Source organism: Cynocephalus volans, chromosome 7, assembly GCF_027409185.1.
Source record: "Cynocephalus volans isolate mCynVol1 chromosome 7, mCynVol1.pri, whole genome shotgun sequence".
Classification (NCBI taxonomy): Eukaryota; Metazoa; Chordata; class Mammalia; order Dermoptera; family Cynocephalidae; genus Cynocephalus; species Cynocephalus volans.
The window spans coordinates 74,232,170-74,247,574 of NC_084466.1; the positions used below are offsets into that span (position 1 = coordinate 74,232,170).

Sequence of the window (15,405 nt, forward strand, 5' to 3'; positions counted from 1 at the left end):
CAGCCTTGAAATGGTGGGGGCTTGAAATGGTCTGAGTGGTCCCTTCTTTCTCTCATTGCAGCTTGTCCCACCTTCATGCACTCCATAGGTCTCTCCTGATCTTCTCTTGAGCTCTAGTGGCCCCAGCTTGGCAGTCTTAGCTTTTTAAATAGTTGTACATTGGTTGATTTGTGGGAGAGAGGGACTGTCTATTCTGCCATCTTGACCGGAAGCCACCACTTGGTCTTTTTCATAATCCCTTGGTCTTTGCTTGCAATTTTTATCCTCACTTCTATTGTATGTATGTTAAATATTTGGGTGTGTATATTAATACACATATATGTATGGTTTTATATCCTATGTCTGATAATGGCACTATCAGAAATCATTTTCATTCTGATTCTATTTTCTATTTTTTTCTAGCTCATATTTATGATGCACTCTTTACTTTTATTTTGTGTTTTCTTCTTTTCTTTAACTATTAGCCTATATTCTTTGGAAGTTTATTAGTGGTGACTTTTTGAGGCCTGACTGAAGATGTGTTTCTTCAGTGAGAATTTAGTTTGCTTCTTCTAAGTGCCTAGAGACCATTTTAACCTGAATTGAGAGAACTTCCAGTAAGGTTGAACATCTTTTGATATGATTAATAGCCATTTTTATCAACTCTGATGTGAAAAACTGCATATGCTTTGTTCATTTTTCTATCAGATTGTTTGATGTTTACGTATAAATTTCTACAGCTCTTTGTAAGTTAGGAATAGTAGTAACCTTTTTCGGTCATATATATTTAAAATATTTTCTCCCAGTCTTTCATTTGTCCTTTTCCCCTCATTCCTGAGTGGAACAATAATTTGTCTTTTGACTTTGAATTTGGCACACAGAAATTTTGAATCAGCTCTTTTGAGCTATTATTTACAAACACTAAAATTGACCAGATATAAGTGTAGAATGTGGTGGGTTCTCACAAATGGGTACTGTTTTGTAAACACCACCACAATGATGATATAGAACCCAGCACTAACCCAGTCATTACCCCAACATTTACACCTGTGCTCCTTTGCTGTCAATCTTCTCCTCACAACTCCAATCACTGCTCTGCAGTCACTGATCTGCTTTCTTTGCCTTTTCTGGAATTTCTTATTAATGGAATTACATAGTATGTAAACTTTTGCATCTTTCTTCTTTCACTTAATACTTTGAAATTCATTCTATGTTGTTGTGTATCAGTAGTTTGTCCATTTTTAAATAGCTGAATAGTGTTCCATTATATGGATAGTCTACTATTGGTTTATCCATTCACCAGTTGTATTAGTCTGTTTCTGTTGCTTATAACATAAATACCCAAAACCAAGTGATTTTAAGAAAATGAAATTTATTGCTTATAGTTTCAGAAGCTAGGAAGTCCAAAGTCCAGGGAACACATCTAGTGAGGGTATTGTTTGGTGGTGGCTTTCCAGCAATGCAGGGGTCTCACATGGCAGAAAATGGCACAGCACAGGGAGAGAGAGAGCTCCTCATGCACTCTCCTTTCAAAGCCCTCAGATCCATCTCCATGACCATCATTATACTATCATCTCAATCACCTCCTCAAGACCCCACCTTTCAATTACCATAATAGGATTTCAACAGTTACAATGGGGATTAAGCTTTAATGACTGGGGGCCATTTGATTTACAGCACTAGTAGATGTACATTTGGTCAGTTTTTAGCTAATATGAATAAAACTGCTACGAAAATTTGAATACAAGTCTTTGTGTAAACATGTTTTTCTTCCTCTTGTTGTACATATCCAGGATGGGATTGCTGGGTCACAGAGTTACTGTATGTTAGCTGTATGAGAAACTGGAAAATTATTTTTCAAAGTGGCTGTATCATTTTGCATTCCAACAAGCAATGATAGAGATTTCCAGCTGCTCAATATCTTCTCCAGTACTTGGTATCATCAGTCTTTTTATTTTTAGCTCTTCTGTTGGGTGTGTAGTTGTGTCTTGTGGTTTCAGTTTGCATTACTCTAATGACTAATGACATTGAACTTTCTTATTTGTTCTTTGGTGATGTGTCTATTCAAATATTTTAACCCTCTCCCCTCTTTTTTTTTTTGTTCTTCCTATTGATCTGTAAGGGATCTTTATTCTGGATACAAGAACTTTATTGGATATATGTATGTTTTGCAAATATTTTCTGCTCCTCTGTGGCTTGCCTTCTCATTTTCCTAACAGTGTCTTCTGAAGAGCAAAAGTTTTTGAATTTCATAAACTCCAATGTATCTAATTCTTTGTTTCATGTTTTGTGTCTTCTCTAAGTAATCATTGTATAGCTAAAGGTCACAAAGTTTTTGTCCTATATTTTCTTCTAGAAGTTTTATAGAGTTAGTTCTTGCATTTAGATTTATGATACATTTTTAGTTAATCATTAAATTTAAAAAGCAACAAAACATTATATACATTAGCATTCTACCTTTTTCTATTTAAAACTATATTTCTGGTATGTGTACATATGCATGAAAAAGTTTAGAAGGATATATATACAGCAAAAATACTTTGATTTTTTTTTTTCACCTAGATTATCAACAGCAGAAATTTAATATGTTTCCTCTTTGCTTAGGAGATATCTTTAAGCCACTTCCACAAACAAAATAAAATAAAAATTTTAAAGATTTTTTGGGATACATTAAAATCTTGTCCAAGACTCTTTGACTTTATTGATGAAGTTATTCGGTCTATAGGCATATCTGATAAAAGACAATCACTGTTGTCTGAGCCCCAAGTTTAACAAATCCTAGGTATTTCTGGTGAGTTCTGCCACATTCCTAGAGGACTAACATAACTATTGTGACTTCTTAAGTATTTGTGTCTCATAGAATCAGTAAGAGTCCTCAGGAAATGGTAATTAACAAAGTAGTATATTTTAATATGTATGTCTTAATGAATACAGAAAGTAAGTTGTCTTTTTAAAAAACTTCTAGATGGAAGAGTGTGGCTAAACAAAAATCTGCTTAAATGCATTTTAGCAAAGGTGACTACTTTTGAGGTAGGCTCCTTATGTAAAATTTTCATTATTTGGGGGGAGCTACTCTGTGTCTTGGGGCAGTGATAGAATATACAAATAAACACTGCCACGCTCAGGCAAATGTCAGAATCCTGTTGACATCACCAATTGTAGCATTCTTAATCCTGTTTGTGTTGCCAATTGTAAAGCTACTCGGCCACGCTAGTTGTCGGGCTCTTTTACCTGCCTGTACTCCTGTACCAGCTGGGCCAACTGCCAAGCTAGGGCTGGGTCTGGAGCTCACAGACCCCTCAAGCTCATTCACAGACTGGATCACAAACCCTTCACATGCTAGGCTGGGTCCCCAGACCCCTCACACACCAGGTTGGGTCACCAGACCCCTTTGTGCAGGTCTATGAGCTAGGTAAATGACCAAAAGGTCCTTGGAGCCATAGGTTGGAAAACATGGCTGCACAGGGCAGATGCTCAAGGCAGACGCCGGCCAGCCTGCTTCACTAAAACTCCTCTCTCTCTCTCCCTCTCTCTCTCTCTCTGAAGAACACAAGAATAGCAACAAAACTAAAAAGATACATTGGCATACATGCGCACTAACTCCACACACACACACGATTTGCTTACAAAGGATATGCTAAAACTACACCCAACTGAACCCGAGGCAAGGGCCCTGACCAAACTATTCTATTTTCCCAACAAACACTTCTAAATTATTTTTCTGAAATAATTGTGTCAAGAACAACCTGTAATTTTACATAATAACATTTTTCACTTAAACTGCGTGGATTTCAATACTTTAGTAAGTTCAGATTCACATCGCGAGAGTAGAGTAGACAGATAACAACTCGAAGTTTCCCTCCCACTTACTGTTCTCCCCTGCCACCCTCTCCAACCAAGAACTTGATAGTAAAATTGTTCTTATACTCCTGTCCTTCTCCAAAATTCTCCAGCTGTAGCCAGAAAAGCTAGAGGGCCTTCTAAACATGCAAACCTGATCGTGACAATTTCTGCTTAAAATCTTGCAGTGATTTCCCTTTTCTCTTAGATCAAAGTCTGCATTCTTTAAAATGGCCTACAGGCCCTGAAGCTCCTGCTCCTGCCCACCTTTACAGCTGCCTCTCTCCACTCTTACCTGCCCACTGTGCCCCAGCCTCTCCGTCCAGCTCTTGTTCCTTGAACAAGCTGATTCCCACTCAAAGTCTTCTCATGGCTATTTCTTCTGCTGGGAGTAGTACTCTCCCCCTCGTTGGCTGGCTAACTTCAGCTCCCTGACTAAATGCTCCTTCCTCAGGGAAGGGAAGCTCTCTCTGAAGCTCTTTGTGTTCTTTTCCTTCACAGTACTTAAATAATTATCTGAGTGAATATGGATTTAAAGTCTGTCTCCCTACAAGCTGTCAATGCCTGGGCACAGGATACTTGAAACTCTATCTCATGATCGTATTACTCTCACCTTGCACAGTGCCTGGCACATTGGAGACACTCAAATATTATTTATTGGATGAATAAATGAATGAATGCAAACTCACGTGGTCTATAAATACCCATGACCTCAAAATGACATCAAAGTCAAAGACATAATCCTAGAGATAATAATGTAAATTTTCACTGTCACTGGGTCTCTAGAAATTTATTTGCTGTAGAGAACATGTTAATGTCTGTAATTACCCAGGTACATTGAAACAGCCATTTGCCATCAACTAACAGCTTGGAGAGAGATCGTGAGCAGTGAATGAGATGACAGAGACTGCTGTGGCCATGTTCCTGTTGAAAGCTTTTATCAACAACTGAGATGAGGATGTCGGTGCAGTGCTAATTAGGCTGACAAGGGGCTGGAGGGATCGCTCGGGTGTGAGGTGACCTAGTCGGGGTCCAAAAGGATCTCACTCAACAGGTTAGAAAGGGGGATCGAATAACAACACACAATTTAATAAAGGAAAATTCAGAGAGAGCACTGGACAGAGGTTCCCAAATCTAATTGAACAAAGACAGAATGAGAGACCGTAAGAGCAAAACGTGTGAAAAGCATAGAGATTTTAATTGATTGGATGAGTCGATAGCACGGCATGCGTGTCAGAGACACTGATCTGAAGCAACGTGTCAACAGCCATTGAAGTCATGAAGCTTCCCTAGTCATCAGACCACCCCTGCTGTGCCATGTCCAGTTCTGGGAGGCAGATGTGGAGCGAGATACTGACAGTCACACTGCTGCGGGGATTCCAAACCATGTCATGCGAGAAGCAGTTGAAGGGCAGAGGATTCCTAGTTGATGAGGAGCCAAATTTGAGAGAATATAATGGGCCTGTTGAGTAAAACGCAGGGCCATTAGATTTTTTCTCTATACAGTCATATTAATGACTAATGATTAAATGACATTATGTGCTGCCTAATGACATTTTGGTCAACAATGGATCACATATACAATGGTGGTCCCATAAGATTATAATAAAGCTGAAAAATTCCTACCCTCTAGTGACACTGTAGCAGTTGTAATGTAGTGCAACACATTAGTCGTGCAATTGTGGTGATGCTAGCTAGGAGCAATAAGCTATGCCAGATAGCCTCGGTGTGTACTGAGCTATACCATCTAGGTTTGTGCAAGTACACTCTGTGATGTTCACAATGACGAAACTACCTAATGATACATTTCTCAAAATGTATGCCCGTCATTAAGCGACATGATTGCGGGTCCAAAAGGTAGGCCTGAGGCCAACAGGAAAATTCCAGGGAAGTGGACCTCAGTTGAATTTGAGGAGCTGCCCAGGAGGGGAGTGGGCCATGCAGAGTTCCCCATTACTAAAGTAAAATATGCTTAGACGGGAAATGGAGAAATGGGCTTTGGGAAGCTTTTTTCGGTTTATGGGGGCGTATCAAGGCGGTAGGGCCCATCTTCTTTGTACAGGTCCAGCATCTCACATAGTTTGGGCCTCAGCATGTTTGGAGTACCAAGCCAGAGATAAATGGCCAGATAAAACAGTTAGTTTTGAAGACCTCATCCAGGCTAGAATTCCCTGATCTATTTAACACTCAGAGGGATAGTCTGATTTCTCTTCACTTTTGCTGTATTTGCCAACTTCAGATGCAACAGAGGGGGAGGCTGAAAGACCGCTTGTTGTGGAGGGACAGGCTGCTGCTAAGAGTCCCTCATCACTGAGTTCCTGTGATTCCAGTGGAAGGTAGAAATACATATCCTGTAATTAGGGGGAATTCGGTAAACTATGGTGAAATGCCATAAAAAGCCTTCACTGTATTGGAAGAAGTAAAAAGGAAAATTAGAATGATGATCATATTCTATAAAGCTGTTTCTCATAATTGTGACAGCCACTCAATAGGCATAGTACTCCAACCCAGGAGCACTGCACGCCATTGGCCACGCAGAAGACAGTAAATTTTCCCTCTAAGAGGGAAAACCAGGAAGTGCATCTCTTCCTGCTAATATCCCTTATTCTGTAATTCTATGTGAGTCTACATGATTGAGCATATTTTTCATGAAAAAGCCAGTAAAATGTGTCTAAAAAGAGACACATGGTGCATTAAAAATTATTATTCTTTGGTTCTCTTTCTCTTCCCTGGTTTGCACCAAAAACTTACTTTCAGGAAAACAAGTACATATAGATAAGATTGTCCATCAACTTTGCATCAGAGGGTAAAGTACAAATGTTTTCATGAAAAGTTTAGTCCAAATTAGACACACTTGATGGTACCTACCATTAAAAGAAGCAGCATTCACAATAGCAAAGAATTGTTCACTCTGTTATGAAGTAATAAACTCTTTGATTAAAAGACTGTACTTCCCAAAAGAGATTACACTTTGCACTAAAATTTTTTATTACTTTATTAGTATATGGCCATAGCAATTGGAAAACTGACTTGAATTTTAAAACATAGGGATTTAAAAAATTAGAGTGGGGCTTGACATTTTTTATCTGCATGACTATGGGCAAACGATATAGCCTCTCTATACCTAAATTCCTTCATCTGTAACATGAAAATAATAATACTTATCTTGGATGGTTCTTGTGAAAATGATATAAGAAAATGCATTAAAGTCCCCAGCGCAACAAAAAAGCAAGCACTCTGTTAATGGGAGTCACTGACAGAGCTGTGGCCAAGCCATTGTCATCTTGCAGGATGCAGAGCTGTGGCTGCTGGGAGAAGCAATTGGGGTACACAGCTTAAATAGCATTAGCTTTGTAGAAATAGAAGAGATCTCCATGAACTTCAGATTTTCATGGGGAAAAGGATGTATTAATTCCAGTCACTTTGATCAAACTTTAGTAATGTAAAAGGAAGTAACAACAGTTTTTGAAAATTGCTTGAATTAGGAGTTTCCTGGTTAAATTTCATTTCAATTAGGATTTATTATTGAATATGAGTTAAATTTGCCAAAGGCTTAAGGTACCCTGGAAGAAATTTAGGTACTTTTGTAAGCAGGTTACTGGGTGCCATTTATACCAGCCTGCTGTCCTGGACTAAATGTATGACCTAGTGTAGTGGCCAGTGGGTATAATTTAGTATTTCCATCTTCCTAATTATCAGGTGCCCTCTGGCTTCCCGAAACGGTTAATGATGCCCAACTATTTCTAGTGGGAGCATTTGCTACTGAGAGAATCAAACACAAAGGTGTTTCTTTGAACACATTATCTGCATGTTCCAGGTAGAATAGCTAGGACAGAGACAAGGTACGGTTGAGTTACTTAAAGTCCTTACAGAATGACCCTGATAGAATATCCATAGGGGTTAGAGATGAGATTTATTTCTTGATTTGGCAAAAATCACTTGGCATTTGTCATTGGCAAGATAAAAAGAAGCTCTGATTTCTGTTGTCAAGAAAATATACTTGGCTTCTTCCTTTCTCTTAACTCACCCTTGGCCCTCAATTTTTATCAGCATTTGAAGAAATCAGCTCAGTACTTTGCATTTAGTTAATTTGGTGAGTTCATTGTACTCTTGTCCCACGGCTATTAAATAGTTCAAAATAAATATCACATCACTTGAATATGTAACATGCATCTCATTTGGGCTGCTCTTTATCAACAAATGGTAATTATTTAGTATTTACATAATACTTTGAAAGTATTTCAGAATAGCTCTTATCAATAACAAGAAGTCAAATACATAACTGGGCTCAGTGAGCAAGACAAAAATAAAATGTTGATTTTCCATTGAAAGGTGTAGCTCAGGAAGAGAGAAAAATACATACGTGTAATTGTATATGTATGCGTATTTGGAACAAACACATGTCCCAAACGACAGGATTGAAAAACAGGAGATTAATGGGACCAAAATTCAGGTCACATATTGAGCCAGGCTAAAGTTTCACAGAAATCTGGGACCTGCTCTCACTCCCTGGCCTTTTGTGCAAAGACCTGAGGGAGCTGTGAACAGCCGGGGCTCTGAGAACATTCCTGCTGGGGGAGGAAAGGCTTGTGTGAGCTCATGGGGCTTTCCACCGCTGACCGCCAGCCTCGGCAGCCAGCCACGCAGCCTCTAGTAGCGAAACCTGGCCCTCAAGTTATCAAGGGTGTGACGTATTTGGCTCTAAGCAGAGGTCACTATTTCAAGGTGACTGAAGTCTTGGGGGCAAATGGACATGATGGGTGGGATTCATGAGCAGATGTGGCCCTTTCTGATTAGAGGGGCTGAGGATGACTCCAGGATGCGTGGCTTGGGAGGGTCCGGGGTGGTCCTCCCAGGAGGCGCTGAGCACGTGCACCCTGGACAAGAAGTTGTGAGAGGGTGAGCCCACTGGCTTCCATCACCCTGGGAGAGGTGTCAAACTAGAGGTCACATCAAGGGTGAGGGTGCATTAGTGGTGGTGGAACTTATCTTGCCACCGCTGAGCGAGGGGGACTCACCTCTGGGCCACACCTCACCTCTGCCTGGCTCAGTCCCCGCCCTGTCCACGTTCTCTTCCTCTGTCCCCAGGGCCACCATCCGCTCTACCCCCCTCCAGACAACCACCCCTGGGGACTGGGGAGGTTTGGGGTGTTAGTCCCACCAGATGCAGTGAGGCGGCCGCGGCGGGGGCAGGGAGGCGGACCCGGGGCGCAGCCGCGGTGGGTGCGCCCGCCAAGAAGGGCGGGGGCGGCGGGGCGCGCACGCGGAGGAGGAGGACGAGGAGGAGGAGGGAGAAGGCCGGGCGAGCCAGCGAGCGAGCGAGCGAGACACAGCAGAGGGAGCGCGCCCGCCGCCGCCGCCGCCGCCGCCCTCGGCAGACAGAGGCAGGACTGAGGCTGTGCGAATCCCGCATTTCAATGAGCACTGGCCGAGGCGCGTCCCTGCTCTAGCGGCCGCAGCCCGGACGCCCGCGCTCCAGCAGCCGCCGCCCCAGCCCCGCAGCCCCGGCCGCGCCCAGCCCGGCGAGGACAGCACCAGGAGGCGGCCACAAAGACCCCCGGCGGCGTCTCTCCGCGGACCGGTGCGTGGTTGGCCTTCGCCGGGGAAGGGAGCTGGCCGCGGGGAGGGTCGCCTCGGGCCCGCCCCGCACGCGGTTCCTCGAAAGGCGGCCGCCCTGCCCCGGCCAGCCTGGCCCCGGCCGCGGGCGTTGCGTGCGGGCGGCCCCGGGGCTGCTGGCACCTGCCTCTTTTGTCTGGTGCCACCGGGCTTTACACGCGGAGTCGGGCGAGCGGGCCCCCAGGCTTTTCGCCGCGTTGTTGGCGGAGATGGAAAGCCAGGGCGGAAGAGCTGGGAGAGGTGCTTGTCATTGTCAGAACTGGCTGCGGAGCTAGGACCAAGTCTGCGCCTGGAAGGAGCGGCCGGGCCAGGCCTCTTATTGTGTGTGTGCTTAATCGTGTGCCCGGGAGGGTGGTGTGTGCTTGAGGATGGGGGCGATCCGTGCGTGGTGGTGGCTGCATCGTGGGTATTGCAAGTACATTTGCAGGGTCTCAAGTTCCTTGGGGGACAGCGAGGCTGCCTCATGTTCCGATTAGTACCTGCAGTGCTAAAAGCATGTGGAGAGGAAATGGCATTTTCCTCCTGGTGGGAGCGCACGCACAGCCCCGCATCGCCCCACAAAAGAGGTTGCTTTGGAAAACCAGGTTTGCGCGGAATCACTGCTGGATTTGGTAACGAGATGCTTGGCAGTGATAGAGCAGATGAAAGAAAGGTTTCATTCAAACCGGTCCCCTCTCAGCCGCACCGCACCTGTGAATGTGTGGCCAGGTTATGGTGCACACGCGATCAGCGGCCACATTGCAGGGTGTTCCATGAATGCATTTTATGACTGTTCCTAAATATATTGCCTTTCCATGGGAAAAGAAAGTAGGGCAGCGTTTTAAGTATGAAATGTCACTTGAATGCTGGTTAGAAGAGATTTTAAGAGGTCGTATGTAGGAAAATTATACGAGATATGCACACACCCTGTGATAGCTACGTTCGTGGTGGTGCATGAGCTCAGAAGGTATATGTGTCTTTTATTCCACGCCTGGCCATCCACCTGAATCCTAATCCCACTGCTGAAATATGCCTTGGGACTTCCAGGTCCTGCATCTATTAAGATGTGGTAACCTTTACGCCAAATTCTTGGTAGGTGTTTGTGTGTGTGTATAAATTTCTGAGACCGGAACCCATGTGCTCATCTAGAAAAGGATAAACACAGCGATTCCTCAAAACAGTGAGAAATTCCAGAGAACAATCAGGATGTTGGTTCCTTGGGATGGCAGTGTTTATAGGAAAATCTCTAAGAGCCAATCACCCTTCTTCCCCACCCCTGTCTGTGGTGTCCGTGGCTGAGGTTCTGTGGTTACCCTCTTGACACTGCTCATGTGTACCCAGGCCCTTAGCCACCTATGGTTTATGAATGCTAGGCTGGGTGTTCTAGCAGGCTTCATATGTGAGAAGTGTGAACTTGTGGAAGCCCAGCGAATCTTCTTCAGGAGCTCTTGGTACAGACGTATGACTAAGCCAAGTGAAGAGCTGAGCCAGCCCAGGCAAGGGAAAGGGCGCCTATTTTGATGCCACACGTAATTACCAGGACACTAGGGTGTGTAGTGTGGTTTTCTGCATTCATTTTGTGATAGCTGTAGCTCGGAAAATGCTTTCCCTCTGAGTGGGGTCTTTCTTTGTCGACATCATTGCCTACTTTTGGACAAGCTCAGTAAAAAGGCAAGTAAAAAATGTGGTCTCTGTCCAGAATGAATTTGGTTCAGTTTAAGGAAATATGCAAATAAAATAACATAAGTTTTTCTCTATTTTAAACTGACTTTTTTTTTTCTTTTCTTATTTGGTGTGGAATTCTTGGTCCTAAAAACCTATTTCCTCTAGGGAATTCAAACAATTGTCAAATTATTTGGCCTTTGCCAATTGTGCATCACTGAGAGCCCCTTAGAACTGGATTTGCACTGCCTCTGGTAACACAACTGCCTGGCGTGTATTCTTTTAGTTTACATCAGTTTGGGAGGAAACTCCTAGGGTTGGAAGAATGATCACTGCCTTTAAAAATAAAACAAAACCTTCAAAAGCCAACTTGGCCTTTATAATTTATGAAGTTTTAAAGAACTTAGTGAGTTGGCACGAGTTCTGGCATATCCTCCACCCCATCCCCAACATGTATGCCCCTTCCGGAAGATAAGAGTGTTCACTCTAAAAACACATAAATACAAAAGTAAAAGCAGTGGGCCGAGCCCATGGCGCACTTGGTGGAGTGCTGCGCTGGCAGCGCGGCGACGCTCCCACCGCGGGTTCGGATCCTATGTAGGACTGACCGGTGCACTCACTGGCTGAGTGCCGGTCATGAAAAAACGACAAAAAAAAAAAAAAAAAAAAAGCAGTAACTGATATCCTGTGTAAAATGTTGGTTCTCTTATCCAATTGATACCTACAGGACTGTATATCAACTGATAATTAATCTAAAGTCATCTAACTTCAAAATCAATAAAACCAGTTCATAGCTAACTGTATATGATATAACTTTTTCTGAAAATACAAATTTAGACTATTATGAGTTATTAAGAGGCATGAAGTAGTTTTTATATTTGAAGGAAAAAAAATACACTGAACTTATTCAAACTCCAGGTTTGAATCACATTCCCATCCCCCTCCAAGCGTCCCACAGGGGTCAGCGATGGAATCATGAGCAGGTGAAGACAATAGAGGCCAGGTGACCACTGCTTCATCTGTGTGCAGACAAGGTCTCTGTTGGTTAGGTGGCCTGCCCAAGGTCACTGAGCTAGTTAGGACAGAAGGCTTGAAACCCCCTGCTTTACATGCCAATGAGGGGCCAATCTCAGAGGGCCTAGAGATGCAGAGCACCAACTTTAAAATCACAGTAAATCTGGGTTAAAATCCCAACCCCTCCAATTTCAACTTTGGGACCCTGCATAAATCCCATACCCACCCCAAGTCTTGATAATATTACCTACCTTGTTGGATTATTGTGACGTTTAGAAAAGAATTTTAAACATATTTTACAACAATTGATTGCTGAATAATAGTGTCAGGCACAACCTAGACTATTCAATAAATATTGCTTTCTTCCACTTCATCCATTTCAGGAGTGCCAAATCCCTAGCCATGCTTTTGAGCATGAAATTTTAGCTACACTGAATGGAGCAGAGAGGTCAGTTTACTGAAGGTCAAGGAAAGGTTGGGAAGACTTAGCAGTGCTTTTTGGTGCGTTTTGGTTGACCTTCAAAAAGGCAACTTCATCTCTGTGGTGGGGCTTGAGAAGTATTTGTGTGGTTCTTGCCCAAATTCTCTTTCCCTTATATCTATTTCCGTGTGCCTGAAATTTTGTCATTAAAATTTCTTTCCTTTAAATGCTGAGGTTTTTCCCATTCTAGATTGCCCTGTTTAAACAGAGATTCTCCCACAAGGGACAGCACCACAGCCTTTATCAACTAACCCTTCAGCAAGGGTGAGTTGATCCCTTGCTGATAACAAGGCCCTATAGAAAGTAAAATAGGCACTGTGGGGTGTATCTTTCCAAAGGTCATGAGATGGAGATCAGGACTCCCCAGGATCCTCCCTTGCCCAAGGTCATTGAGTGGGAGAAGAGGGAGATTCTATTCCTACTAGTGTGTGTGTGTGTGTGTGTGTGTGTGTGTGTGTGTGTGTACACCAGGGTCAGAAACAGAAAGGAAGATTTTATTAATTAAAAAATATTAATACTTATTACATGCCAGACACTATCCTAAGTGCGTCTTATTTAGTAGTTATTATTAACTGTGAGGTAGGTACTATTCTCAATCCCATTTTGTGGTTGAGGAAATGAAGGTGTAAAGATGTCGATCAAGTAGATTTCTCAAGGTGACACAGCTAGTACAGGGTCAAGTCTGGATCAACATTTCTAGGCCTCGATTTCCTCAACCGCCAAGATAGAGTCATAGCGGAAGGATGGTCAAAGCCCTCCAAAGAAATAAAGTCCTTCCTTCCTTCCTTCCTTCCTTCCTTCCTTCCTTCCTTCCTTCCTTCCTTCCTTCCTTCCTTCCTTCCTTCCTTCCCTCCCTCCCTCCCTCCCTCCCTCCCTTTCTTTCTTTCTTTCCTCTTTTCTTTTCTTTCTCCTCCTTTTTCTTCTTTTTTTTTAACCCAACTTATCTGAAGCAGTAAATGTAAGTAAATGAGGTATGGTGAATTCACTTTTAAAAATATTGAATATGTGAATATGTTGGAAGATCTTCCTGAAGTTGGTACAACCTACAGATTGATTTAATTTGCTCTCCATCTGGCCATGGCAGCACAAACGCTATGTAAAACTTTACAGTCTGACTGTTAGTGCTGCTTGACCTCTTTCCCCTGCCCCCGGCATCATGCTGCTGATCTTTAGCCAGGTAATGATATGAAAGCTATTTTCTACCTGCTACCAGGATTAGCACACTGCCCTGCAGGGAGTGGTGGGCTTTGGAGTCAGGGAAACCTGGGGCAGAGTTCTTGGTTCAAGCATTTCTCAGCTGTATTACTTGGAGAAACTTAAGAGAGACTTTTTTGTGCCTCGGTTTCTTCATCTGTAAAGAGGGATGATAATACTTTGAAAGGTTGTTGTGACTATTAGAAAAAATACCTTTTCGAAGCCTGACGCTTAGCCAGCTGTTAATACCTACGAGCTGTTTCTAACAAAACTGTGGTTGATTAATGCTCGCTTTCCACTGGGGCTGCCTCTTCTAGTTCCTCCCACTTGATAACTCCTGTTAAAATATGTCATTAACCATCGCAGTACTTCCACCCAGCTGCTCCCCAGCAGAGATTTTCAAATCATGATTTTTTTTTTTTTTCTGCTTTAATTCAAATTCCATCAAACTTTGAAAAGAGGGGAGGGGAGTTTCGCTAATTGGAGTTCATTGTATGCTTATTGCACTGAACGTACTCAGGGTGTGTCTTGTGCACATTACAGTTTCCATTTACTTGATCTTTTTTTCCTGGTACGGGGATGGGAACCCTTGACCTTGCACTTACAAGGCGGCTCTCTAAACAGCTGAGCTAATCGTTCAGCTCCTCATACCACGATCTTAATATAACATGGGCATGTGTGTCTGCTTTTATTTCTGGGGCTCCTAGGTTCGACCTGCAGCCCGTCATGTCGTTCGGCAGAGACATGGAGCTGGAGCACTTCGACGAGCGGGACAAGGCGCAGAGATACAGCCGCGGGTCGCGGGTGAACGGCCTGCCGAGCCCCACGCACAGCGCCCACTGCAGCTTCTACCGAACCCGCACGTTGCAGACGCTCAGCTCCGAGAAGAAGGCCAAGAAAGTGCGTTTCTATCGCAACGGAGACCGCTACTTCAAAGGGATTGTGTACGCCATCTCCCCAGACCGCTTCCGATCTTTTGAGGCTCTGCTGGCTGATTTGACCCGAACTCTGTCGGATAACGTGAACTTGCCGCAGGGAGTGAGAACAATCTACACCATCGATGGGCTCAAGAAGATCTCCAGCCTGGACCAGCTGGTGGAAGGTGAGCCCTGAGATAACCCCCAAGTGACCCTGCCGCAGACCCCGGGGGGTTCTAGCCGTCTTCCGCTTGACCTGTGAGCTGTTGCATTCGAGCTGTTGCATTCAACCTGGTGGCTGTGAGCCGTATTGTTACACACGTCTGAGTTTGCTGTAGTATAGTATAAAAAGGAGAATAGTAATTAATTATGTTAGGTCAGGTAGCTTATAATAATGGACCGAGCCAAAAATGGTCTAGTTCTACAGCAGTTTCTACTTTCTTTCCCACACCCATGCTACACTAATTTTAAAAATCCAATTTAATGTCTTCGATCGCATAGTTCATACTTTTAGATGCAAATTGAACTTTTGCTATCACGATGTCTGAAAGTACTTGAACTGAAAATGACTAATGGGTCATGAAATTTTAGAGTAGAAAGGAACCTTAGATAGCTATCAAACTCATTAATTTCATCACCGGAGACTGAGGCCCAGAAAATTCAAATGACGTGTCTGTGGTTACATGGTAAGTTAGTGGTGATGATGGAACAGAAAGTAGGTTT

The 15,405-nt window shown here is 43.4% G+C and overlaps 1 protein-coding gene across 1 annotated transcript in view; it reads left to right on the forward strand.

Annotated features, from left to right (window-relative positions):
- Positions 1 to 9,172: 9,172 nt before the first annotated feature.
- Positions 9,173 to 15,405, forward strand: part of DCLK1 (doublecortin like kinase 1) — a 312,666-nt gene continuing 306,433 nt past the window's right edge. Inside the window, exons 1-2 of the mRNA XM_063101850.1 lie at positions 9,173 to 9,400; positions 14,473 to 14,867. Coding sequence (XP_062957920.1) covers positions 14,492 to 14,867 — 376 coding nt within the window. The 5' untranslated portion in view covers positions 9,173 to 9,400; positions 14,473 to 14,491. The remainder of the gene's footprint in view (positions 9,401 to 14,472; positions 14,868 to 15,405) is intronic.